Source organism: Leptonotus elevatus, chromosome 1, assembly GCF_054856555.1.
Source record: "Leptonotus elevatus isolate MCC_2025b chromosome 1, RoL_Lele_1.0, whole genome shotgun sequence".
Lineage (NCBI taxonomy): Eukaryota > Metazoa > Chordata > Actinopteri > Syngnathiformes > Syngnathidae > Leptonotus > Leptonotus elevatus.
Genome location: NC_141239.1, coordinates 33,475,833 through 33,500,850, shown reverse-complemented (window position 1 = coordinate 33,500,850; position 25,018 = coordinate 33,475,833). Strand labels below are relative to the sequence as shown.

General features: G+C 39.5%; 1 protein-coding gene across 7 annotated transcripts; it reads right to left on the bottom strand.

The window, feature by feature from the left end:
* Window positions 1-370: 370 nt before the first annotated feature.
* LOC147181782 (cadherin-12-like) lies at window positions 371-20,078 on the bottom strand. 7 transcript variants are annotated; one of them, XM_086073598.1, is made up of 13 exons: window positions 19,920-20,078; window positions 15,649-16,124; window positions 13,066-13,190; window positions 11,544-11,713; window positions 10,589-10,708; window positions 9,786-9,953; window positions 9,503-9,690; window positions 6,900-7,153; window positions 6,479-6,615; window positions 5,865-5,998; window positions 5,352-5,466; window positions 4,892-5,143; window positions 371-1,721 (listed from the first exon to the last, which is right to left on the bottom strand). In XM_086073598.1, exons 2-13 carry the CDS (start codon window positions 15,907-15,909, stop codon window positions 1,111-1,113), a joined length of 2,535 nt encoding a protein of 844 aa, XP_085929724.1. In that variant the 5' UTR covers window positions 15,910-16,124; window positions 19,920-20,078; the 3' UTR covers window positions 371-1,110. The 7 variants fall into 7 exon arrangements, with proteins under 7 accessions (XP_085929724.1, XP_085929740.1, XP_085929748.1 ...); XM_086073614.1 differs by having other exon boundaries at window positions 5,877-5,998; XM_086073622.1 differs by having other exon boundaries at window positions 6,479-6,564.
* Window positions 20,079-25,018: the final 4,940 nt, after the last annotated feature.

Sequence of the window (25,018 nt, the reverse complement as noted above, 5' to 3'; positions counted from 1 at the left end):
TACCTCACCTTTTTTTTAGTTCTGCTATTCGGGTTAACAGTATATCATACCACCCATTTTTGCAATGATTTCTTTAAATAAGTGAGTAATTCCTTGTCAAAGGGGAATCAAGATAACAAACAAAACAAAAAAGAGGAACATATTTTTTCAGAGACCAAATTTCAGGTGCTGATATCAACACGTGGAAACAAGAAGGAGAATATTGTTTGATGGCCTTGGCAGCGTACATAAAAAACACCAGGAAGGTCAAAGGGGCAAATAAAAAAAAGGTCAGATAAGTAGAGAAAGTAGCACACAAATATCGTCCATCTTCCGGAATGCAAATGTTGCTGGCCTTACGTCAGGAAGTGGAAGGAGTTATCGACATGGCTTAGAGTCAGACAAAGTCAGCATTTTATTGCAAACAAAATACATGTAAAAGAGCAATGACACAATAAAAGAAGTGGTCTAATGTGTTCTTTATTCCTGGTGGCAGGTGGCAAGGAGCAAGCCCCTCCCCTGCACCAATGCGCATGCCACACAGCAATTATGTGATTTTTGCAATAAAAACATCTTGTTCATCGCCAACAGTAATTTTAAAAGGCGTGAACAACATCAGTGAAAAGACTGACAAAACGTTAACAACAAAGTCGTACACGTGTAAAATCTGTAGGTAGTCGAGTGGGTCATCCAGTCATCGTAAGGTTAATGGTTCAAATCCCAACTCTTGCTGTCCCTAAATTGCTAGCTGGTGACACCAGCTCAGAGACTGATAATAGTTTTATTTGAAAAATCAAATCCTCTGTCAAAATGCTCATCTCGGAAAAAAGCTAGCAAAAAATGTGTTTGGACAGCTACTTGGAAAAGGGTAACATGCAAAATAAGGAAGAAGTTCTTCTTCCTTGAAAGTCCTTAAGGTACAGCTTATTGCTTGTTGAAGCTAACAAATAGCTACTGCGCATAGAGCTCTATTTTGTTATGTCTCATTGGAAGCATTTTGGATCAAGCTAATCTTTGTCTTGCTAACTAATACCCCATCTACCTTACTTTAAATAGATTAGAATTAGAATGTGTGCCTGTGAAAAGAAATGATAGTCCCACCAAAACGTCAAATGATCTCAACTACCCAACTCAGCTTTCTTCAGACACAGTCGGGGCCTGTCTCCCAAAGATGCTAGCTAATGATTTGAATGACTGTCCCCAATCCCCAAGAGAGCTCAAATCTCCTAAATCATCCATTACCCATGACTCGGCTATAGAACAAAGGGAGCCTGCCACAGAGCGATGATCTTCAGATGCAAAAGTGGCGAGAGAGTCATATGCTGACACGACATAACTTTTCCGGCTCTCCTCCACACGCTCTTCAACGAACTCTCGGATTATTTCTGATTTACCTTGAGTCACTCTGCAACAGGGAACAAGCAACTGGCTATTAACAGGGGAGATAATGCTGGCGGTTTGCTGATGGATGTCTGGTGACTTGACTTCGTCATTGCGAGTCCTGAGATGTAACAGAACCCCATGACCGTAACTGTTTTTGTCCTTCTCGGAGTTGATGCTGTTAGTGAGTTCATGTTGCGAGTGCGTGTTACACAGGGTGCCAAAATCAAAGGCGCGAGTATCTTGCTCACCGCCACCCTCATCGTCATAATGTATGACGGTATCACGGATATCTTCTTTGGACGTCATGACAGCCTCTTTGTCTTTGTGGTGTCTTCGACCGATATAGAGTACGAGAATAACTGCAAAATAAAGAAAAAGTGAAAAAAAATTCTCAGCGTGTAATTTGCCTTCATGACAGATTACACGTGCCCTGTACACTGATACTGTAGAATAAGTACAATAATGTAATTGAATGCCATTGAATGGTTGGGGACCGCGGTATAGAGCAGTGCTGCGGTCCCCTGTCCGTGTCCCCCCCCCCCCCTATCTATTTTTTTTTTAATGCACCACATACACTCAGTAACATGCTTGGGAGGCGGGTGGATCGGAGCGTGGGAATATCATTTCTCTCTGCTCCGGTTCACCTGCTCCGTGGGGTGTGCGGGGGGGCCGGTGGGGTGCCTGCCGGGCCTGCAGTGCCCCGTCCTGCTGCGTTGGGTCGGGGGCGCGGGCCGTGTTGGGGTGGGGGGCGCTCCTGCTCCTAGGTTTGCTCTCCGGCCGGTGGCCCTGGCGGGGCCCGGGGGTCGTCCTTTGGCGCTGCCGCGGCCTGGGGGGCCCTGAGGTGTTGCGCTTGCTCTGTCCTGGCGGGGGTCGACGGCTCCCCTCTTTGGTGGAGATTTTCTCGCATGCCAGATCCACCACACCAGCATCTACCGAAACTCAGACACAATCTGCTTCCTCCTCAGGTCATTGAATCGATGGAGGCTGGTGTCTGCGGATCTCACTCGGCTTCGTCTGTCCTTCCTTCCTTTCCTCAGTCTCTCCTTCGGTCTCTTGAGGTCTCCCTGATTTTTTATTTTTTGGATTTGTTGGAATCTAGATGTTTCTTGGGTTGGGGAAGAATTCTGGTGGGTGGTGTCTGGTCGGTGCTGGATTTCACCTTCCTTGGTTTTCTTTGGTCCCCTCGGGTCTCCTGACGGCGGTGTTCGGTTTAGGTGAACGGTATGGGATTTTTTTCTAATAGGTTTTTGGTGAGCTAACAAATACACGCACGCACGCACATTCACATACTCACCCATATACAAAAAAAAAAAAAAAAAGGAGCAATGATGATAACATTTCCGAATGAACAATACTGAGCTCTTTAATAAAAATAAATAAATAAATAAAAATTAAAATAATAATAAAATAAAAATAAATAATGTAATTGAATATTGTCGCTTAACACTTATGTCCATTTTTTTCCATTTTTATTTTTATTTTTACGTTTTGGGGATGTTTGCATTCAGTTTCATCCCAAAAACACAAACTTGTAAAAATAAAAATAAAAAAAGACAAAAATGGACATAAGTGTTTTTCACATGGCAATGACGATATTGTTGTAATGAAAGGACAATTTGTACATGAATTGTCTGAGTTTAATGGATATACATAAAATAGTAATAGTGGTGATTTAACATGTAGAGAGAGCTCTCTATTGTAGTGATGTGAAAATGAAACTTCATAAACCACTTGTAATATAATTGTACTCCTCTCGATAGTGCTCTTGGTTTAAAGATGCAATGGAAATTGATTAGATTTCCAGTCCATCTTGAGGGGTAAAAATATATTGCAAGTAGTTCATAAGCTTCATCACCATCACTACTTCATTGCATTGATAGACGCAAATCAAGAGCTCTTTTCCATCTATCATCATGGAGAATGTGTCAAATGAGCTGAAGGAATATTGATGAAAACATAGTGGGAATACCGCGAGTGCAGACGCTTAAACATTTAAATAAATGTAGGAATAAGAGAGGTGTGTGGTGTTTGATTGACAGTCGACATTTCAGCGGGGTGTGGTTTTCGCATATTCAACAAGACGCCCACAGTATTTGAAAGTAGAGAGGAAGGCATGATTGTTTTCCTTTTTTTCTATGCACGGTCTTTTTCTAAATTGTATTATTATTTTCAAATTTGGCAGGGTTGTGGACATCTTCTCGGTGGCGTATCAAATTTAAAAGCACAGTCATCTATTTTTACTGGAGTACAGACAGCTGAAAACTACAAAAGCTGAGGAACTAGTTGTGGACTTTAGGAGGACCAGGAGACCATTAAAGCACATAATTATTATCTCTTTGGGGAAAATAATGAAATGGTAGTGTAATGTACACACTCGATAGTACATTTGAACAATGAAATAGACTAGAGTACCAATGGACACTGTGTACAAAACAGGAATGTGACATACCAAGTAGGGATGAATGAGTTTACGATTCACTTTTTTTGTTTATTGCTACTTGCACAATGTGCTTTGCTGTGTGTGAACCCGCCGAGAGAGAGAGAGAGGGAGAGAGAGAGAGAGAGAGAGAGGGAGAGACGTGTGTGTGCATGTTACATAAGAATCTCCTATGCCACATGTACTCATCAGGATTGCTGGTGTGCTGTAGCCTATCCCAGCTCACTTTGGGCAGGAGACGGCAGAAATGGGAAGGAGGGACAATTGTAAGATTTTTTATTTTATTTGTGTCTCTATCTTTGAGCAAATATGAAATGTAGCATAAAATGCAGTTTCTAAATTGTGATTTAGTAATTTTATAAAAATGCAACCTTATGTGAACTATTGAATAGTTGTGGTGTATATGTATATGGGAGAATTCTGGTCTGCTCTTCTTCACAGAATTATTTTAAATCAGACATATTGAAGGGATTTTGAATACGAACAATTGCACACACACATCATCTCAATTGGATATACAATACGTACTTTAAGTCTGGCTTTTGACTTGACCAAGCCAAAATTTATAAAGATGTCCCGATACATAACCACCAACCTTGTGCTTGCTAGAATACAGCAGAATTTTGGAGCTAGCTTTCAAAAAGTGTAAATTTGGCTTGTCAATCCACAGAATATTTTCCCAAATGTCTTGGGGATTATCAACATGCTTATCGACAACTATACAAGCCTTTGTATTATTCTTTGTCAGCAGTGGTTAGATGTAATTTTTGCCCCGTTTCAGCATTCTTAGGTCACATCCTTTAGGTGAAATTTCCGATTTTCAGTCCTGTCTTTCATGTTCTCATGTCTGCTTTCATTTTGGAGTAAATCCGGTGTGCTTTAAATTTTTTCAGTGCGCATGCGCAATAGACCACCATATGTACGCCCTTGCATATGTTGCTCACCTACCTGCTCTGTCCTTCATATTTTCATAATTAATAATATAGCTAGCGTAAATTAGCAGTGTACAACAAACTAACAACATACAGATTATAGGCTATATTGTAGGTTAATTATGTACAGTAATTGATAAAAAAAAAAAAAAGAACGTACCAATTAAGAGAACTACACACAGCAGAATAGCCATTGCAGTTCCAGTGCTGAGACGCATGGGCAGGAAGATTGCTTCAGCAGAACAAGTAAGCAACGAGCCTTCTGTCCCACACAGGCACACTCGGATAGTCAGCGTCGATGTGCTACTCCGAACAGGGTAACCGCTATCTTCAACCACAACAGGGAGGACATATATGTCGTGTAACCCATGCTGGATGCCAAAGCGTCGCGTCACTATGCCAGCTGTGTTGTCTGAAAAAAACAACATGGCATGTCAAATTAGAAAGAAAAAAAACACTTCACTGACAGTTATTCTTGATCATCTGTGAAATATGATCTGGTTTGATTACATTAGACGAGGGCACAGTGTATACTGTGTATACACTCACTACTTATCCATCACATTTGAATCACTGAGTAGACACACGTCATCACTGAGGTTGAATGAGACATTTCTTACTTCCATAATCTCGAACAGTGAACTTTCTGTTGCGAATATCCTTAGGGGTCTTGAAGAAAAACCTTTGAGTGATAGGCGGAAGGTCCAAGTCCACAGCACTGACCATTTGAATCACCTGTATACAGGAGATGATAACAACAAATGATCGGTTATAAGGTAAGCTGGAACCAAGCCCAGTTGACTGCGGGCCTGATTTATAAGTCACAATGGTGTAAAAGGTTTTGAAATAAGAGTATTATTTTGATATCACAAACACCTGGCATTTGAATAGGGGTGTGTAGACTTTTCGTATCCACTGTACTGGATATCCATCAATTTGGGATAGTATCATGGAACCTTATTTGATATTTTGGCCATTTATCATTTTCTGCAAATAAATGCTCTCAATGCCGATATTTGTATTTGTGTATGTCAAGTGTTTGTGCAGGCCTCTGTTTGTTGGAATCACACTTTATACTGAATGATTTGATCATGACACCATTGCATTACGACTCAAAGCAGAACTTAAGATACCTGACAGTTTACCTGTCCAGCTTTGGAAGTTTCACAGACAAATGTATCCGATGGAAACACCAGTTTAGGAGGGAACTCGTTCACATCCAGGACGTTGACGGTCACTACCACTTTGGTGGACAGCAAAGGGTTTACTGAAAATGGTCAACATAAAACCATCAATAAAAGCGTGATTATAATTGTGCACAATCAACTTTTGTAATGATCAGAAATGCTGCCGTACAAGCAGTTCTCACACATAAATATTCAAAAACGTGCAAATCTTCCGCCTTGCCACACTAGTTTCACTTAAGGTTAAAAACAGAACATTTGTTCTCTGGTCTTTTCATATCCTGCTAATTACAGTAATGCCATTTGCAGCACAAAGCTATTGTCACCAGATCAAAGAAGGCACTGGTGAAAAAATTCACATGAGTTCCACCGGTGTCTTTTTCTGGCACCCGTCTTTCATATTTCCAGCCATTCCTGTTCATCCTACCCTCAAAGAAGTCATTTAGAGTTTAAAACCATTGAGGTTGGGATGACGTTTAATGTGGAAATGCTCATATCAGTTGAATCACCCACTGTAGCAGCAACGCAAACATTTATAGTTATACCTAATAATGATTACTTACAGACTTTAGTTGCTACCACAGTGATGTTGTGCTGAAATGCTTCCTCTCTGTCCAAGTATTCATTCAAGGAAATGGCGCCATCAATGCTGTCAATATCAAAATAGCTGTCATACTCTTTATGCCATTCGAGTGAATATCTGCAGAAATCAGGGCAAAATGGCAGACAAAGCTTAGGTGAGGGACAAGGAACAGACATTGACAACCAAAATAATTACACAATGATTTCAAATATTTCCGTAGGAATAATTTATACTGTTAAGTTAACATGCAGTACTGTCCAAAGGTTTCAGGTCAATATATATCAGGTCTATAAAGACTTGATTTTCAGACAGCAAAACACAGACCTCAACCAACCACTTACTGTTCCAATAAATAATTCTTACCTAAATAACTCAGTATTTACAAACCACACTAGTTTTACCTGACTGCACTGCTACTGGCATCAAGGTCATGAGCTGTAACAGAGCCAATGGTGGATCCTGATGGAGTGTCTTCATATGCGTCCATAGGGTAATACGGTTCCGTAAAGACTGGAGGCTCTTCCATGTCCAAGACATTCACCTTGACAGTAGCGGAATCACTAAAGGGTCCCAAGTGCAGAAAACGGGGATCCAACTGTACATTAGACGCTTCGATCTGGAAAGTGTATGACTCCTTTGTTTCATAGTCCAGAGCCTGAAACATCATGAGAAACAGATAATATGACTGACATGTAATTGCATTATACAACATATTTAAAACATGTACAGTTGTGCTTGAAAGTTTACACACCCCAAGGGTATGTAAACTTATGAGTACAACTGTAAATGTACAAAAGCTAAATGTCACTTAAGGACACAAAAATGGTATGACTTGTCACCAAAAATCCCATGCACATCTCTACTCATGTCAACTTCAGCCTTTGGAAATATCATAACATTTGCCACATTATTTTTGACATTATATGGGCATTAAACTTTCAAGCACAACTGCATCCAGTCAATGCAAATGAATGTGAATAAAATGGATCTAACCATCCATCTTCTACCGCTTATTCGAGGTCGGGTCACGGGGGCAGCAGCTTTAGCAGGGAAGCGCAGACTTCCCTCTCCCTAGCCACTTCGACCAGCTCCTCCGACGAGATCCCAGGGTGTTCCCAGGCCAGCCGAGAGACAGTCTCTCCAGCGTGTCCTGGGTCGTCCCCAGGGCATCCCGCCGGTGGGAAATGCCTGAAACACCTCTCCAGGGAGGTGTCCAGGAGGCATCCGAACCAGATGCCCGAGCCACCTCAAATGTGGAGGAGCAGCAGCTATACTCCGAGTCCTTCCCGGATGACCGAGCTTCTCACCCGATCGCTAAGGGAGAGCCCGGACGCCCTGCGGAGGAAACTCATTTCGGCCGCTTGTATCCAGGATCTTGTTCTTTCGGTCACGACCCACAGCTCGTGATCATAGGTGAGGATAGGAACGTAGATCGACCGGTAAATCGAGAGCTTTGCCTTTCGGCTCAGCTCCTTCTTCACCACAACGGACCGATACAGAGTCCGCATCACTGCAGACGCCGCACCGATCCGCCTTTCGATCTCCCGCTCTAACCTGCACCTAGAAATTCTGTCCATAAAAGTTATGACCAGAAACGGTGACAAAGGGCAACGGTGACAGAGTCCAACCCTCACTAGAAACAAATCCAATTTACTGCCGGCAATGCGGACCAAACTCTAACACTGGTCGTACAGGGACCAGACAGCCCATATCAGGGGGCTCTGTTCCCCGTACTCCCGAAGCATCCCCCACAGGGCTCCCTGAGGGACACGGTTGAACACCTTCTCCAAATCTACAAAACACATGTAGACTGATTGGGCAAACTCCCATGCACCCTCGAGGATCCTGCCGAGGATGTAGAGCTGGTCCACTATTCCACGGCGGGGACGAAAACCCCACTGCTCCTCCTGAATCCGAGATTCGACTTCCCGACGGACCCTCCTCTCCAGCACCCCTGAATAGATCTTACCAGGGAGGCTGAGGAGTGTGATCCCTCTATAGTTGGAACACACCCTGCGGTCCCCGTTCTTAAAAGGGGGACCACCACCCCCGGTCTGCCAATCCAGAGGCACTGTCCCTGATTGTCCATGCGATGTTGTAGAGGCATGTCAACCAGGACAGCCCCACGACATCCAGACCCTTTAGGAACTCCGGGCGGATCTCATCCAATCCTGGGGCTCTGCCACCGAGGAGCTTTCCAACCACAGTGACTTCAACCGCAGAGATAGGAGAGCCCACTTCAGAGTCCCCAGACTCTGCTTCCTCAGAGGAAGACGTGTCGGTGGAATTGAGGAGGTCTTCGAAGTATTTTCCCCACCGACTCACGACGTCCCGAGTCAAGGTCAGAATCACTCCATCTCCACAAAAAACGGATTTAAAAAATAGATATAGTTTAAAAATTTTAACGAGCAATTTATCTAATAAAATTTTAGAAACTAATGGTTTTCGAAAACATTTAATTATTGTTTTGCATGGGAAGCAATTTTGATAAGGTCGTACAATAACGATTATTCTACTCACACTGATGTATGGAAGGTGCGAATGTTTGGTGGTGGTCGGGGTGGCCGTAGGCGCATATTGGCAGCCACGCTTCGTCAGCCTGCCCCAGGGCAGCTGTGGCTACTTAAGTAGCTTACCGCCGCCACAGTGAATGTTTGAGTACACGAATAATGTATCCATTCCATTGTAAAGCGTCTTTGAGTGTTTAGAAAAACGCTATATAAAACTGATGCATCATTATTATTATTATGAAAAATAATTCACATTTTTAGCTGAATAGCTAAATGGCAGGCATAGCAGCTATGGTAAATTAAACACAAGGCTTACATTTATTTTAAATGTATGAGTGCACTACATTTACAGTCTTTATTTAGTCAAAAGGGTCACATAATCTAAATATTTATCAAAACTACACATGGGCCATTGATTAAAAAAAAAAAAAGGTTATATACTGTAAGACAACTGCTAAAAATGAAAAAAGCAAATTAGTGATGAATAACAGTACCTTTTTTAAGACAACAAAGCCCTCTTGACTTTGAGCATTAGGCATGATGTCAAACATGGTGCTGTCATCCCCAGCTACAATGGAAATATCCACTTTTGCATTTCTGCCAATGTCGAGATCATTGGCCAGAATCCGGCCCACAACTGAACCCAGTAACGCGTTTTCAGGAACCTGAAGATGAAAAATACCTACGGATCATAGACAGACAATTAGATGATTTAAAAGGATGAAGATTCAAGTACTGAATTTATGATTGATTTTATTGGAAAGAAGTTTCAGTCACTCTTATCAAAACGTGGTGGGTTGTCATTGACGTCTCCGAGTGTGATGTTGATTGTTGTGGTGGAGGCAAGTCCCCCCAGATGACCGCCCATATCCTTGGCTTGGATTATAACCTGATACTCCTCCTTCACTTCACGGTCCATGTTGGCTAAAGCTGTCCTGATCACTCCTGGAGGAAAAGCAACGCATTTACATGTGTAGGATTTCATTACAGTCATAATGGATTTATTTTAAACTATATAAATTGATTCAGATGTGAATATCTGAAAGATGGACAGTGTTAAGATTAAATATACATGTACGGTCAGTGAGTTGCTATGTATGTATGAAGTACAGCTTGATGGTTTCCAGCAACATATTCTTTTCCTATTGCAGGCCTTGGATCTATGTAAAGTTTTAAGCGTTCTTCCTCCATAGCAGCTGGTAACCCACTAATCTTTTCTCAGACACAAGTGATACATTTACAATTGTCACTCATGGCAATCCAGATTAACACTGTGTGGGTCCATCTGCTGGCATTTGTGTCAGAAACACATTTTGCTTGCTGGATTGTAAAACTTCCCTGGCAGTTTTCCTAAAAACGTTGAAATTAAGTGTGTGTAGAGCTGCAGGTACTTCCCTGCCATAGGAATTTATTTAGGAAATCAAGGAATCCACTAAAGCAAATAAAGTGTAGCCTAGTTTTTATTTGTAGCCTACCTATCATTAAAATGTCCCTTCTAGAAAAACAAACAAAAATGAGAAAAAAAAAATAATGATATGTGATTATTCAAAAACAACAATGCAAAACCTTAAGTATCTCACCTGACTTGGCATCCACAGAAAAGAATGTCTGTCCATGAAGGATGCTGTAGACAATTTTTGCACTGTTACCATATGTTGGGTCATCTGCATCTGTTGCAGTGACCTGCGTCACAAATGTCCCTAGACAAACAATGTGATAAAGCAAATTTACATAAGTGAACCGATCACCCCATCCCACCCAACCACCCCACTCCCAATCTGTTGCACTTTGCCTCTACCTATAGAACATCACACCCTTAAACATCCTTGAATGCACCCAGGATAAAAAAAATAAAAAATAAAGAATCCCTGAAAAACCCCTCCAATAATTAATTATCATACAAGAAATGACAGAAATGAAAGTTCCTACTATTTGGTCCTTTTGGAAACATTTCATTTGGTTTGGTCAATATAAAGAAACTAATCTAATCAAAAACTGATTACACTAAAAACGGATTATTGTGTGGTCAAGCCTCCCATACTACGCGTACTTTAGTTTTTACGTAAAACAGATTTTGAAGGCAAATTTGGAAAATGTGTTTTTGAAAATAAATGCAGGTCTTAACCTAAACTTAAAATTAATGTATTGACTAAATTATTTGAGATGACAAATTTACTGCAATACCAATCAAGATTTGCTAATCAACTGTAAAAGACAAAACTTTGCACTAGTCCCAACGTATTAACAGCTTTAGATCTAAAGACCCTGATTGTTAAATTACCTCATAGTAGTAATAGCATTTGGCAGACAGATGGGCCACTAAGTCAGGCTTTGCACGCGTGCTTAAGTTTCTGTTAAATACAATTTCATCCCTGTTCAAGCACAACAAGTGAATCTTACACAAAGAGTATTGTGTTGTATCAATGTATATGTGTTAATGTATATCATCTATAGATGATCATGGAAAAAGTCTTTAATAACTGATACCCCACTTTGTTTTCTGTTTGGGAATTGTAGGAAAATTATTTGCAGTACCTGTTGCGGACATCTCAGGGACAACAGCAGTGTATGGTCCGTCTGGAAATTGAGGTTCATTGTCATTGATGTCCTGCACCTTGATAATGAACTCTGACTCGGGTTCCAGAGGAAGACCTGTTCTGACATCTACGGCTTGGGCTTTGAGTATGTAGTAGGACTTTTCTTCTCTGCCACATAAGAGAAATAAAATCATTTACTGAAAGAAAGACCACTCTCGCAATATGCAAAAAAAAAAAAACCCGCTGTGCTAGTTATAACTACATTGTCATTTCACTTTGTAAACAGTTGTGTGCAAAACTATTCGGCAGCATTCGATATGTTGTTGTAGCCATTTTATAACGACCCTGTACTGTAAACTGTAAACATGGCTGGTAACAAATAAAAGAAAAAAAGGTGGCGGTAGTTTGTGCCATTACAAATTTGGAGCGTGAACTGTCACATTGACAGAAAAAAAATACTCAGCTTTATATGCAAATTTAACCATAAGCTCATCCAAATTCCTTGTTTTCTTTTTTCTTAGCACGCGAACGGTATGGTTGCAGAGTTAAGAACCACGCATTTAGACATTTCAGGTATGAACTTATGGCCACCCCAATGAAAAATTTCTGGCTATGCCCCTGCATTCATGAGAACATTTGCTATGACAATAATGAGCCCGTTTACAAGTTAAAGTAGACCTAAGACGGTCGGTCAATTGAATATGTGCACTCCAAGAGAGTCGCTACACTTTACTAACAAATTAATGTTAATGTGAGAAAGGTGTCAACAATGGGGTCATTGTTAAGCATCTTAAATAAACATTTATGGCACTACTTGAGCCAGCAGTATGGATGAGAACAACATTGTACATTACACTGCATTATAATGTACATTGTATTAATTTTACTACCAGACACTTTGAATGCTGCATTTCCTCTAGATAGTCGCTTAAAAAAAAAAAATCTTTAATCATTTTTTTTCCTTATTTTAACTCATTCACTCCCAGCCATTTTCACTGAAGTAACCACCTTAGTCCCACAGAATATTGTGTTATATTGCTATAAAAAAAAAAATGGAACCTACCAAAAGAAAAATTCGAGTCTCTTCTTTCATTGGAAAAAAAAACCTAGCATTAGAATATAACTAACTTTCATTATTATTCACAAACCTGTTAAAAACACTGGGGAAAAGACCTTGTTGCAACATGACTCTGGTTGATCTTTTATGCTCTGCTGCCACCTGCTGGCCGTTTTTTAAATAACTACTATTGCTTTAAGCGACTTCTACAGGTCAGAGGCTGCATGAAAGCCTTCTGTATTCTTTAGCTTTTTATATGTGTGTATATATATATATATATATATATATATATATATATATATATATATATATATATATATATATATATATATAAAATAGTATAAAAATATATATATGGGATCAAATGAGTTAAATGACTAACATGCAATGAAATACTTTTATCGTGATACGCTTCTCAGCTATATCTCCCAGCCCAAACAAGTACTATACTAGCAATACTGACCTGTCTAGCGTCATCACAACATGTATGTCTCCTGTAATTTGATCAATTGTGAAGATAGAACCAGCTCCTTCTCCGGAAAGAGTGTACTTAACTGTACTGTCACCTTGGTCCATATCTGTGTGGAGCTGAAAGAACAAAATGCAGAGATGGTATAATGCATTTAGTCATACATACTGATTTCATCTCCACAGTGTCTGTCTTCAACTGCTGCATTATATCTTATTCTTTAGTATTAGCAAGCTTGTCAAAAATGCTGCTTGCACAGGAAAATTTACTTTTATATATATTTTTTACGCACACACAAGATTGTGACGTTTTTTTGTGGTCATAATTGAATAAAGTGTAAGTGGCAATTGCATATCAACCAGTACTACAGTAGATGGCAATCTTTTCTTCTTTTTTGTGTGTGTGTGTGGGGGGGGGGGGGGATTAGCATAGCAAGAATAATCGAGAAGCATTGTACTAAATGCAAATACTTTACATATACACACTGTAAAAAAAAAAAAAAAAGTAAAAAAAACCTGTAATTTTCCGGCAGCTGGGGCTCCAGAAAAATACTGTAAAATAACAGAAAATTACTTTCTCATAAAAAAAAAAACACGTTAATTTTCCAGCACTTGGGGTGCCAGAAAATACTGTGAAATAACACAAAATAAAGACACTGTTTTTTTTCCCATAATTAAAGTACCGCTTTAACTGTAATTTTAACAAGATTGTATGTAACATAACACTATATGACAAAAAAAAATTGTTTTCCGTCCTTATAAGGATCTCAAACTGCTTTACATTTTGACTAGTCATTGACTTTCTTAGGACACAGCATTAGAAGTTCAGTATTTTGCTCAAGGACACTTCAACCTGTTCACTAAGGGGATCAAACCCACAACCTCAGGGATACCAGACGGCCACTCTACCACTTGATCCACGCTGCCACGGCTGTTTACAATTTTAGATGTATACTTGGTTGTGCTGATGCCTCAGCAGAGGCAGCATCCGTAGATCCAATTGTTTGCTTCGCGTATTATTTACCCTCTTAAGCTTTCCCCTGTTATGTTCCATTTACTACCGCTTATCCGGGGTCAGGTTGCGGGGGCAGCAGATTTAGGAGGAAAGCCCATACTTCCCTCTCCCCAGCCACTTCGACCAGCTCCTCCGACAGGATCCCAAGGCGTTCCCAGACCAGCTGGGAGACATAGTCTCTCCAACGTGTCGGGGTCATCCCCGGGGCCTCCCGCCTGTGGAACAAGCCCGGAACACCTCTCCAGGGAGGCGTCCAGGAGGCATCAGAACCAGATGCCCAAGCCACCTCAACTGGTTCCTCTCAACGAGGAGGTTAGCAGCTATACTATCAGCTATATAATCCGTCCCGGATGACCGAGCTTCTTACCCTATCTCTAAGGAAGAGCCAGGACACCCTACGGAGGAAACTCATTTCGGCCGCTTGCATCCGGGATCTTGTTCTTTCGGTCACGACCCACAGCTCGTGATCTTTGGTGAGGGTAGGAACGTAGATCGACCGGTAAATCGAGGCCACCAAACCGGATCCCTCAGCGCCTAAAAATTCTGTCCATAAAAGTTAACAGAATCGTTGACAAAGGGCATCCTTCGCAGAGTCCAACCCTCACTGGGAACAAATCCGACTTACTGCCGGCAATGCGGACCAAACCCTGTTATATTGTATTGTTACATACATACAATCTTGTTAAAAGATTATGTATGTAATCTTGTTAAAAGATTGTATGCAAGAGAATAATTATCTGTTATTTCACAGTATTTTTCTGGCGCCCAAGCTGCTGAAAAAATACCGTCGATATTTATTTATTTAGTTTTTTTTTACAATGTATATCTCATTAGATGTCTTTTCAAAATAAATGTTAATACAATGAATGCTACCATCTATAGGACATTACAAAAAAATTGTCACTGTCACAAAGACATTATGGTAAAATTGTGAATTTTTACTATTAATTTCTCCTTAGCATTTTTCTTTCTTTTTTTTAGGGTTCTAAAGTTGAATTTTACATTTATTGTCATTACATTAAATAACACAAATATTTGTGAAATTACGATACATTTGTGGACGTATTGTAACAATTAATATATGTATTTCTAATGCAGTTTTTTTTTTAAGAACAGAAATATCGTGTGTTTTTACAGATGCAGTGAGTTCATGTTATTTTAAATTTGACATGTAAAATCTGAGGGTTTTTTTGTAAATTAAATGATACTTTCAAAATAGAGAAAAAAACTAAAATTCAATCTTTATACAGTGTATGAATTGCTCAATCAATGAGACACATTTGATTTGTATAGCACTTTTATTGCAACTCAAGAGTGCAACAAGTGCCGTAGATTAATTAAATTGCAACCCTCCCTGAAAACATTACAAAAAAAAATATTAATCTGTGAAATCAGTTTTTTTTAATTAAGTGATTTATGAACAAATTTAAATACTGACTTTTTTTGTGCAAAATTTCCTTACTTTAATGTTTATGATCAAATAAATAGTAGTATCAGGAAAACATAAATCCATGTTGCTGTATACAGAGTTTGACAATAAAAAAGTTGATCTTATTACCATACCTTACCAACGTACTGTGGTCCAGAGCCCATGTATTCTTCCAGAACAAAGAACTGGTTCCATACCCAGCCTCTTTTAATACGCTGAACGTGAGACCTGCCATGCCTCAGCCTTGTCCTGCCCTCTAAGGATGTCATGGCGGGCATCATCACCCTGCAGTTTTTCCTAAACTGGAGCTGAGGGCATCGGGGATTGGGGGAACTGTAGTCCAACAGCAAACAGGAGCATACCAGAAATATTGTGGCATGTTCCCATGTGATCATCACTGGTCATTACACTTGTTGGTTCTTTCAAGGGTGGAGCAAAGACTGCATCAAAAACTGGGTTAGCTGGTAGGTATGCACAACAAAGTTTGATCTTTTCAGTGTTGATCAAGTCAATGTATGGATATTAGGGTAAATGTTCACCAATGGCTGATAAAGGGTGTGTTTTAATTGCTACTGCCTGCTCTTCTTTTCAGGTCGCCATTGGAAAATGCCTAGAGAAAAAGATAGATTACAAGATATTTACCTCTGAAACGTTTATGGGTTTTACAGAACATGTGAGAGATTACATTTCATGAAAAATTGTCTTCAGGTCAATTTCAAGGTCAAAAGGTTACTAAAATATGCACCAATCTTATAAATGATTTGGAATCCTTCTTGAATCCCCTTTCCAACAATACCTGTTTGTGAGATACAAGGGTTCAAAGGAAGGCAGCCACACCCATTGTCACAAAAATATAAAAATTCGGGCCGTAGCTGCCAAAACCCTGCTCCGATTGACCTAAATGTTTAGATTTAGTGGTGTGCCATCACAATCAAGTACAGCAAGTTTCATTCAAATCAAAATCTGCTTGGTTAAAATTTTCTGATTTTGAATGAAAATGTATTCGGTTCATTTTACAAGATAAATACATTTTAAAAAATCAACATGAACAAAAACAAATTCCATACATAAATATACAACCGAGAGTCTGTAGGCAGAAGCAAAAGCTTTTCAGCATTTTTAGGGGGTCATTTAGCATGGAATTGACACCCCCATCGTCAATGGAATTGGGGTTTGCATTTTTAATGTAAATAATAATGTACGTAACTATAGATGTCATTTTAATTAAATGTATCTATTGGGCACTTTGCTTTCCTTGCTCCGATATGGTTTTGAATTGTTGCCATTTTGTTTATGTCTCTGAAGGGCCATAAATGATGAGATGTAATGGAAATGTTATTATGTACTGTTTTTATTCAATAGTACATTCGTTCACTTAATAACAAGGGCCTCATCCTAAATAAATACATCACTGACAGCAAACTGGATTTTCTCTGTCTGACTGAAACCTGGCACAAACCGTTGGAATATTTCTCTATAAATTCTCCCACAACTCCTGGATTCACATACATTGAACCCCCCGTTCTGATGGTGGTTGAGCAGTCATCTACAAAAAGCACATTCAAGTAAGTCACATTTTTCTTCTCAATATTCACTCATTTGAATACACTGCCTTCAAATTGTCTGGCCACTCCCCCCTAGGCACTGCTGTAATATATCGCCCTCCCAAACCAAATGCTTCCTTCCTCTTAGAATTCATGAACCTTTTAACTCAGTTAAGTGCCATTTTATCGTCTACCCTAACCCTTCGACTTGGCGATTTTAACTTTCACATTGACAATAATATCTCCAAACCAGCAGTGGAATTAATTTCTGTATCTTCTCGACTCTTTCGACATCACTCAGCAAGTCAACTTCCCCACTCGCGCCCAAGGTCACATCCTGGATCTGGTCTGCTCCACTGGTCTCACAGTTTACAACCTCGCTAGCCATAACCTACACATCTCGGAACATCTGGCCATCACATTGGACATAAACATTACTATTACTACCACCAAAACGAAACGTGAAATAACATTCAGAAATCTTTAATCCATTGACGCTTCTTACCACCAAACTGGACATCCCCCCTCCCCCTCTGTCTGATGACCCCCATGAACTGGCTACTCACTACAACAACATTCTCTCTTCCTGCCTTGATGAAATAGCACCCATAAAAACAAAAAATGGCCTCCTTCACTCACACCGCCCTTTGGTACACCCCTGAGCTCCATAAAATGAAATCTGGATTAACTGTCGATTCATCAATCTTATATTGACTTCATACATCAATACAAAGATGCATTAAATTCTGCCCAGTCCAACTTCTACTCCAACCTCATTCACTCTGGCTCCTGCAACCCCGAATCTCTTTTCACAACAATCAACACACTTCTAAAGCCCAACCAAAGTACCTCCTCATCTTTCACCATCACTAAATGCAATAATTTCCAATCAAGTCCAAAATGAACACCATTTACAGTTCCCTTAATCTTTCTTCTGCTCATACTGCACCTCCCGAGTCACCTCCCTCCAGCTCCAAACAGCAGCTCTCTCAATATCTCCTCCGTACAACTCCCGAAACGTCTATGAGCCATCAAAACTCCCACCTGCTCCAAGGATCCTATTCCCTCTCCACTCATCAAATCCTGTCTTTCCATAATCTCTTCTTTGATCTCAAGAATCATCAATTCCTCACTTATCTCTGGCTCCGTTCCACAGTCTCTCAAGCTGGCAGCTATCATCCCAATACTCAAGAAACCTGGCCTGGACCCTGATGACCCTGCAAACGTCCGGCCTATATCCTTCCTTTTCTGTCTGAAATCCTTGAGCGTGTCATAACTGCACAACTTCAAACCCACCTCAACTACAATAGTCTGTATGAACCGTTCCAATTCGGGGTTTCTCTCATTCCAGCCATTTTAGCATCTTCATTCTTCTGGACCTCACCGCTGCATTCAACACCATCAGCCACTCTATCCTCCTGTCCCATCTCGAGACCGATTTTAAAATCATTGTTTCTGCTCTGTCTTGGTTCCAGTCCTACCTCACAAACAGACAACAGTTCATTCACATCAATCGCTCCTCCTTCTCCATAACCCCCCTATCGCAGGGTGTTCCCCAAGGTTCGGTGCTTGGTCCCCTCCTCTTCATTATGTACATTCTCCCCCTTGACATCATCATCCGTCGCCATGGCCTTTGTTTCCACTGCTACGCCGATGACATACAGCTTTACATCTCCATCACATCCATAAACTCCAATACCATTACCGCCCTCACCCACTGTCTAACTGATGGAAAAACCTGGATGAAATACAATTTTCTCAAACTCAACAGGGACAAAACCGACATAATCCTCTGCATTAATTTCGATGACAATATCCGCACTCCATCCCCGCTCATCCGGAATCTTGGCATCCTCCTTGACACTACTCTTTTGTTTGAACCTCACATTAGGCAAAAACCCAGACAGCATTTTTCCATCTCAAAAATATAGCACAACTTCTTTCTTCACTCACCTTCTCTGCTGCTGAAACCCTGATCCATGCTTTCATTACATCCAGAATTGACTACTGCAATAGCACTCTTTACGGCATACCATCCAAATCCCTTAATAAGCTACAATTCATCCAAAACTCTGCTGCCCGCCTCCTCACCCACACCCGTTCCCGTTAACTTATCACCCTTGTCCTTCAAAACCTCCACTGGCTCCCCATTCCTCAACGCATCCAGTTCAAAATTATTTTAATTACATTCAAAGCTCTCCAAAATTTGGCCCCTTCTATCTCACTAACCTTCTCCACCACCACACTCCATCTCGCTCTCTCCGCTCCTCTGGTTCCAATCTTTTGTCCCTCCCCTAAAGGACCACGCTCCGAACCTGGGGAGAGAGAGACTTCTCCATTGCCGCCCCCACTCTCTGAACTCACTGCCCCAGCCACTCCGTGCCTGCCCTGACTTCTCCACTTTCAAAAAAGAACTCAAAACCCATCTCTTCAAAGGTCGTTTTTAATGTCAAATGTTTAGTATTATGATTTTTTTTTTTTTTTTTACGATTTTATTATTGTCCTCGATCTTTTTGGGACTTTCTGTGAAGCGTCTTTAAATACCTTGAAAAGCGCTATACAAAATAAATGTATTATTATTATTATTATTATTATTATTCATTAAATTTATGGTTTTGTTTTAAGTTGCTCCAACCTTAACTTTCACAATTTATAACAACATTCAAGACTCACAGCGCGCCACATGTAATAACGAATGTGGGTTTTTTTTCCTGCTCTTTGCTCCTTGAATCAAAACAGCACAAAACAAATATGGAGCTCAATAAATTATTCCTCTATTCCAGAAATTACACAACAGAGAGAACACTAATCAACATGCTGGGCTAGAACTGATAAGAGATAACTTGTTACGTCAAACAAACCTGCTGTGTCCCTTGCAGTGGCTGCTGCTTAGATTGGGTCCAAAAAAAATTGTCCAGGTAAATTTTCTTATTTTTGGAGGTTTGTCAAACTAAATCACGAAATCATTCTTCTTTCCCACCTCATCCTCTTTCTCTCTCTGTGTTCCCACTGCTATCGCTCATTCTGTCTGTATCCCTCCCTCTCATCATGTCTTTTGGTCCCACATATCCCTTGATCCCTTCTCCCTCCCTCCAGTCTCTGTCACGTCATTCACTTGAGAATAACTTTTGCATTATTACGGAAGAGGATTAGGGACTTTAAAGTGAGAATTCTCACTTTAATCTCAGAATTCTGACTTTAAAGTGAGAATAATAGTAGCACTAAAGTTTGGCAGGATTCTCACTTTAAATTCAGAATTTTCACTTTAAAGTCATAATCCTTACTTCAATCTCAGAATTCTAACTTTAAAGTGAGAATTCTGATTTTAAAGTTTGAATTCTGCCTTTAATCTAAGAATTCTGACTTTAAAGTGAGAATTCTCACTTTAATCTCACAATTCTGACTTTAAAGTCAGAATTCTGACTTTAGTGCTACTATTATTCTCACTTTAAAGTCAGAATTCTGACTTTAGTGCTACTATTATTCTCACTTTAAAGTCAGAATTCTTAGATTAAAGGCAGAATTCTCACTTTAAAATCAGAATTCTCACTTTAAAGTCAGAATTCTTAGATTAAAGGCAGAATTCTCACTTTAAAATCAGAATTCTCACTTTAAAGTTTGAATTCTGAGATTGAAGTAAGGATTATGACTTTAAAGTGAAAATTCTGAATTTAAAGTGAGAATCCTGCCAAACTTTTTTTCTCTTTCTTCACTGGCCTTCCTCTTCCTCTTCCGTACATATTTGTTTCTTAAATGTAAGTTTGATGAATTTCAGTCCTTTTACAGTTTCTTAGAAGCTAACTAGCATCTCTACGTTCTTCGCTCGATATATTTCCGTTTTTATTTGTTTGTTGGGGAAACCAAGAAAGGCTGCGATTCTCTAACAGGCATTAGAAAATGAACTCCTACATTAACACAAGTGAACATGACGCCTCCTAAAACCATAGTTAAGCCAAGAACTTGTTTGTGTGTGTTTTAGCCCTTTTCACTGCATTCTTCCCTGCAGAGTTGATTACAGTGGATTACAATCAAATGATTGAATTGATTTAAGAACACAGGCACATTGTATGTGTTTGTTCCCTGGTCCGCCCTCGCACAGATGGTACGTCCCCCTTGAGTGATGCACCACTTAATCTCTCAGACACACGGTAGGCTTAATCGGAGCAACTTTAAGTGTTTGTGTGTTTGAAAATGTTGTCAACTGAAGTTGTAATAATACGCCATGGTTGTGAATGCCAGTTATTAATGAGCCACAGGAAGTTTCTAAGGTAAAGTACAAAAAAACGCAGTTAATTAGCAAACTTTTCAAGCGATGCCTAAAGTTTAATTTGCCACTCGGGACATCATATGAGATGTCTGCATTTGCATATCTCATGTGATTAGCTAAGGTCTTTAGACTTCATTATAGATCAAGAGCATTGAAAGATTAACTACATGGAAAAGAGGAAAAGAGGGATGGCTACTATAAGAAACTTATCGTGGCATACAAAAGCTGCTCACACCTTGTTTGGCTGCTTCATTATAGCGTGGCAGTAATGAGTTCCATTGAAAAAAAAATGAAAAAAAAAGCGGAGTACATTTTACACCAGAAAAGACCAGTCACTTTTGAGTCACATCCTATCCAATGGTGTGACAATTTGCTGTTTTTATGTTTACCATTAACAATATATTATATGATCATTCTTATCAATCAAGTCTAAAATAAAGTTCATATAATTACTTTATTTTACACTTGATTGATATGAGCAAACTCTACCAAGATGACATTACTTATCAGAAAAGTAACTTTTTTTTATCCTTTATTTGTAGCAGGAAAAGCCAAGTGCCAACATCTTCAGATATTTAACATATGTAAAATACTGTTTAAAAAAAACAAAAAACAAAAAAAACACCCAAGTAATGGGTGGTCCCTTAAGCCAAGTTGGGTTCTTTTATTTTTATTTTTAATCTGCTTTTAGGGTATGGTTGTCCACACTGTCCACACTGTCACTCAATGTGTGCGTGTGTGTGCGTGCGTGGGGGTGTGTGCGCGCGTGTGTGTGTGTGTTTATATGTACTGGTGGGAGATGTTGGTTTCTGTATACTTGTTGCTTTGAAAATAAATCGATGTAAAGAACTTTGTGTTGCATTTTAATGTATGAAATGTGTTATATAAATACAATTTAATTTGATTTGATAGACCATGAACAAAAAAAAAACATAATATGCGCCTATGGAGGGCGCTGTCCTCAACGTCATAATTATGATATTCCCCTGTAGGCCCTTGTGACTGAATACCATATAAAAGTCACACGTTTGTAATGTCTGTTAAAGTTTAGAAAAACTGCAATAAATATACATGTAAATTTAGCAAGAAATCCTAAGTAGATACTTTAATTGCTTTAGTGGGCCACATGAAGTGTTGTGGTGGGCTGGATCGAGCCACCAGGGCCTTTGATTTAGGGTCCCAAAAGATGCAATGGCTTCAACTTAAAACATTACCTTTGGTAAGAGAAGTTGTATTTAACTTTTAAGTACAATACATTGGCATTTAAATGTATTTAGATTTATTTTAGAAATTTTCTAGACGTGCAACAAGTAATGATTAAATGACAAGTAATCGATTAGAAAATTAATCTACAATTATTTTTGATAAGCAATAAATCATTTAGATACCCTTTTCATATATATATATATATATATATATATATATATATATATATATATATATATATATATAATTGTTCCAATCCTCATCATTTCAATTTCTCATCAGTAAATGTTCTCCAATTTTTGTGTTCCTCCATGAAAGCAAACTAAAACATTTTCTTTTACTTTGGAAAATAATGACCAATGAACATTTTTGCCTATTTTCCCACATTACAGAACAAACCAATAACTGAATCAAAATTAATCAGTTTCAGTTTGAAATAATGCCCTGTTTTTGAATACAAGAATATAAATTAACAGAGGTTTTTTTTTATCCATCAACAAAATAATTGTTAGTTGCAGCCACAAAATTTGTATTTAACTTTTATGTGTAACACATTTTAATTAAATCCCAAAGTACAGTTTGCATGAGTGAACTTTGAAATTGATGAGAGGATGGGAATGCAAATGTCAACTAACTCATATAAAATAAGCACAATGCATGTTCAGAGAGAGACATAGTCTGGACTTTCATTTGTTTTTAGCCAGGAAACGAATACCTCTGGGAGGCTCTGTGTTCGAATGACCTTCAAAGTGGACACCATACCAGCTTGAAGAGGAAGCAAAGAGGTAGAATCTCCCATTCCGGTCAGGAAGTGGGGAAACGCGGGCAAGGCCATCTTTTATTTCAGCTGGGGAATCATCTCTCTAAATCCTTCATCATCATGAGCTGATGCGCTAAAAGGCACAACTGTGGCATCCTGTTTGTCAGCCAGGCAGGTGAGGTAAGGTTCTCTGTTAAAGTTGCCATTAAAGAGAGTTGTTAATTGCGAATAGATATAATCATTATTAAAAACGAACCCTTTTGCATATTCTTCTAATTGTATGTCGATGAAATAATGTAATTCATTCCAAGCTGAACTTCTCTAGAATGAGGTCAGGAAACAGACAGCTTCGGGGGACTCCCTTTTGTTCAAAGTGTCCTTGAAACAGACGCCATGACAGCCAAAACAGGAAGGGACAGCAATGTACAATTTAGGACGGTGAGTAATGAAATGTTAGAAAAGCCAACTTTTTGTTCGTTCGAATAACTTGTTAACGCTGACAATATTTAAAAAGTACTGCTTTGAGTCGGCAGCCTACAACAGTTTTTCTGTTCCAGCATTTTTAGAATCATTTAGTGTTTGCATGCATCGTGCTAACTGTCTTGGGCTGTTTTCAGCATTTTGTCCGTGACATTCTTTGCCATTCACATTTCAGTCACCCTTAATTATTTTTGCGTCATGCCTAATCATTTACACTATAGCAGTGTTTTAGCTGTCATATTCTTTTTAACAAAAAGTATTGGCGCGATTGGACTTCTGTCATTCGTTTACGACGCTACAACCCTAAGGAGCTTCCCCCCCGGCATGATGAAGTCATGGAGAGGGACGTCGGTGATAAAGTGAAGTGAGACTAAATGAGTCAGAAGAACAGTTCCGTCTGTGTGTGTGTGGATGGTGATCCAATGGATAAACTAACGGCATTTGTTTGTTTATAATCAAATTGCGATCGCATTGCAAGCGATGTCAAATACATGATGTGACACTTGCAGCACTTTCAACTCTGCCTGCGGGCAACTTCATATGCTATAACATCACAAAGGATTCCTGAGGAGCTGGCCAAAATTTCGGCCTCAAGGGTTGGGTTTGCCCGTCACATACTGCCTTATAAGGCTGTGTGTCCTTCTGAAGGACACCAATTGTTCATCAATTGAGTCATGTTCCTCCTGAGAGACATCTAGATATTGTCTCCAAAATAAGCCATGGACCGATATTTCAGAGAGATGTCAGCAGGGTTTGAAAGCAATTGCATGATATGTTATCTGTAACCAAAATATTGTCGGCCGTTTTCCCATGAGGTATTATTTCCCAACATTTGACAAAGACTCAAATGCATGAAGAGGCCTATTAGTTTTTTCCAGTTCTATATGTGCAGCGTTAACATGCTGCGACTCTCAGATTTGTATATGCAGATTTTTTACTTTTTTGTTTGTCTGATCTTAGTAAGTCAAATAATTCCTGCTGTTATAAACTTGCTGACATTCTCAAAGAGAGTATGAAGACCAAGTGGCGGTCATTGGGTGGTGCGATATACTGTTTTTTTAAATGAACACTCGTTGGCCTCAAAAGTTAAATATTTTGGACAATGTCTTAATCTGTGACATTTGTCAGCCCTGCAGACCACTTTATACGGTTGTCACATCGAGTCACATGACTTGACCAGGATTGCGTAGATGTCACTTAGGTAGGCATCCACCTCAGTTTTGGTGGCATCCACAAGCAGAATTCAG

Excerpts from the sequence above, each read along its gene's own strand:
- LOC147181782 (XM_086073598.1), bottom strand. The coding sequence starts at position 15,909 with ATGATCACATGGGAACATGCCACAATATTTCTGGTATGCTCCTGTTTG. Across the intron at positions 9,954-10,588 it reads TTCTGTGGATGCCAAGTCAG|GAGTGATCAGGACAGCTTTA; the intron begins GTGAGATACTTA and ends CTTTTCCTCCAG. Across the intron at positions 9,691-9,785 it reads CCCACCACGTTTTGATAAGA|GTATTTTTCATCTTCAGGTT; the intron begins GTGACTGAAACT and ends TATGATCCGTAG.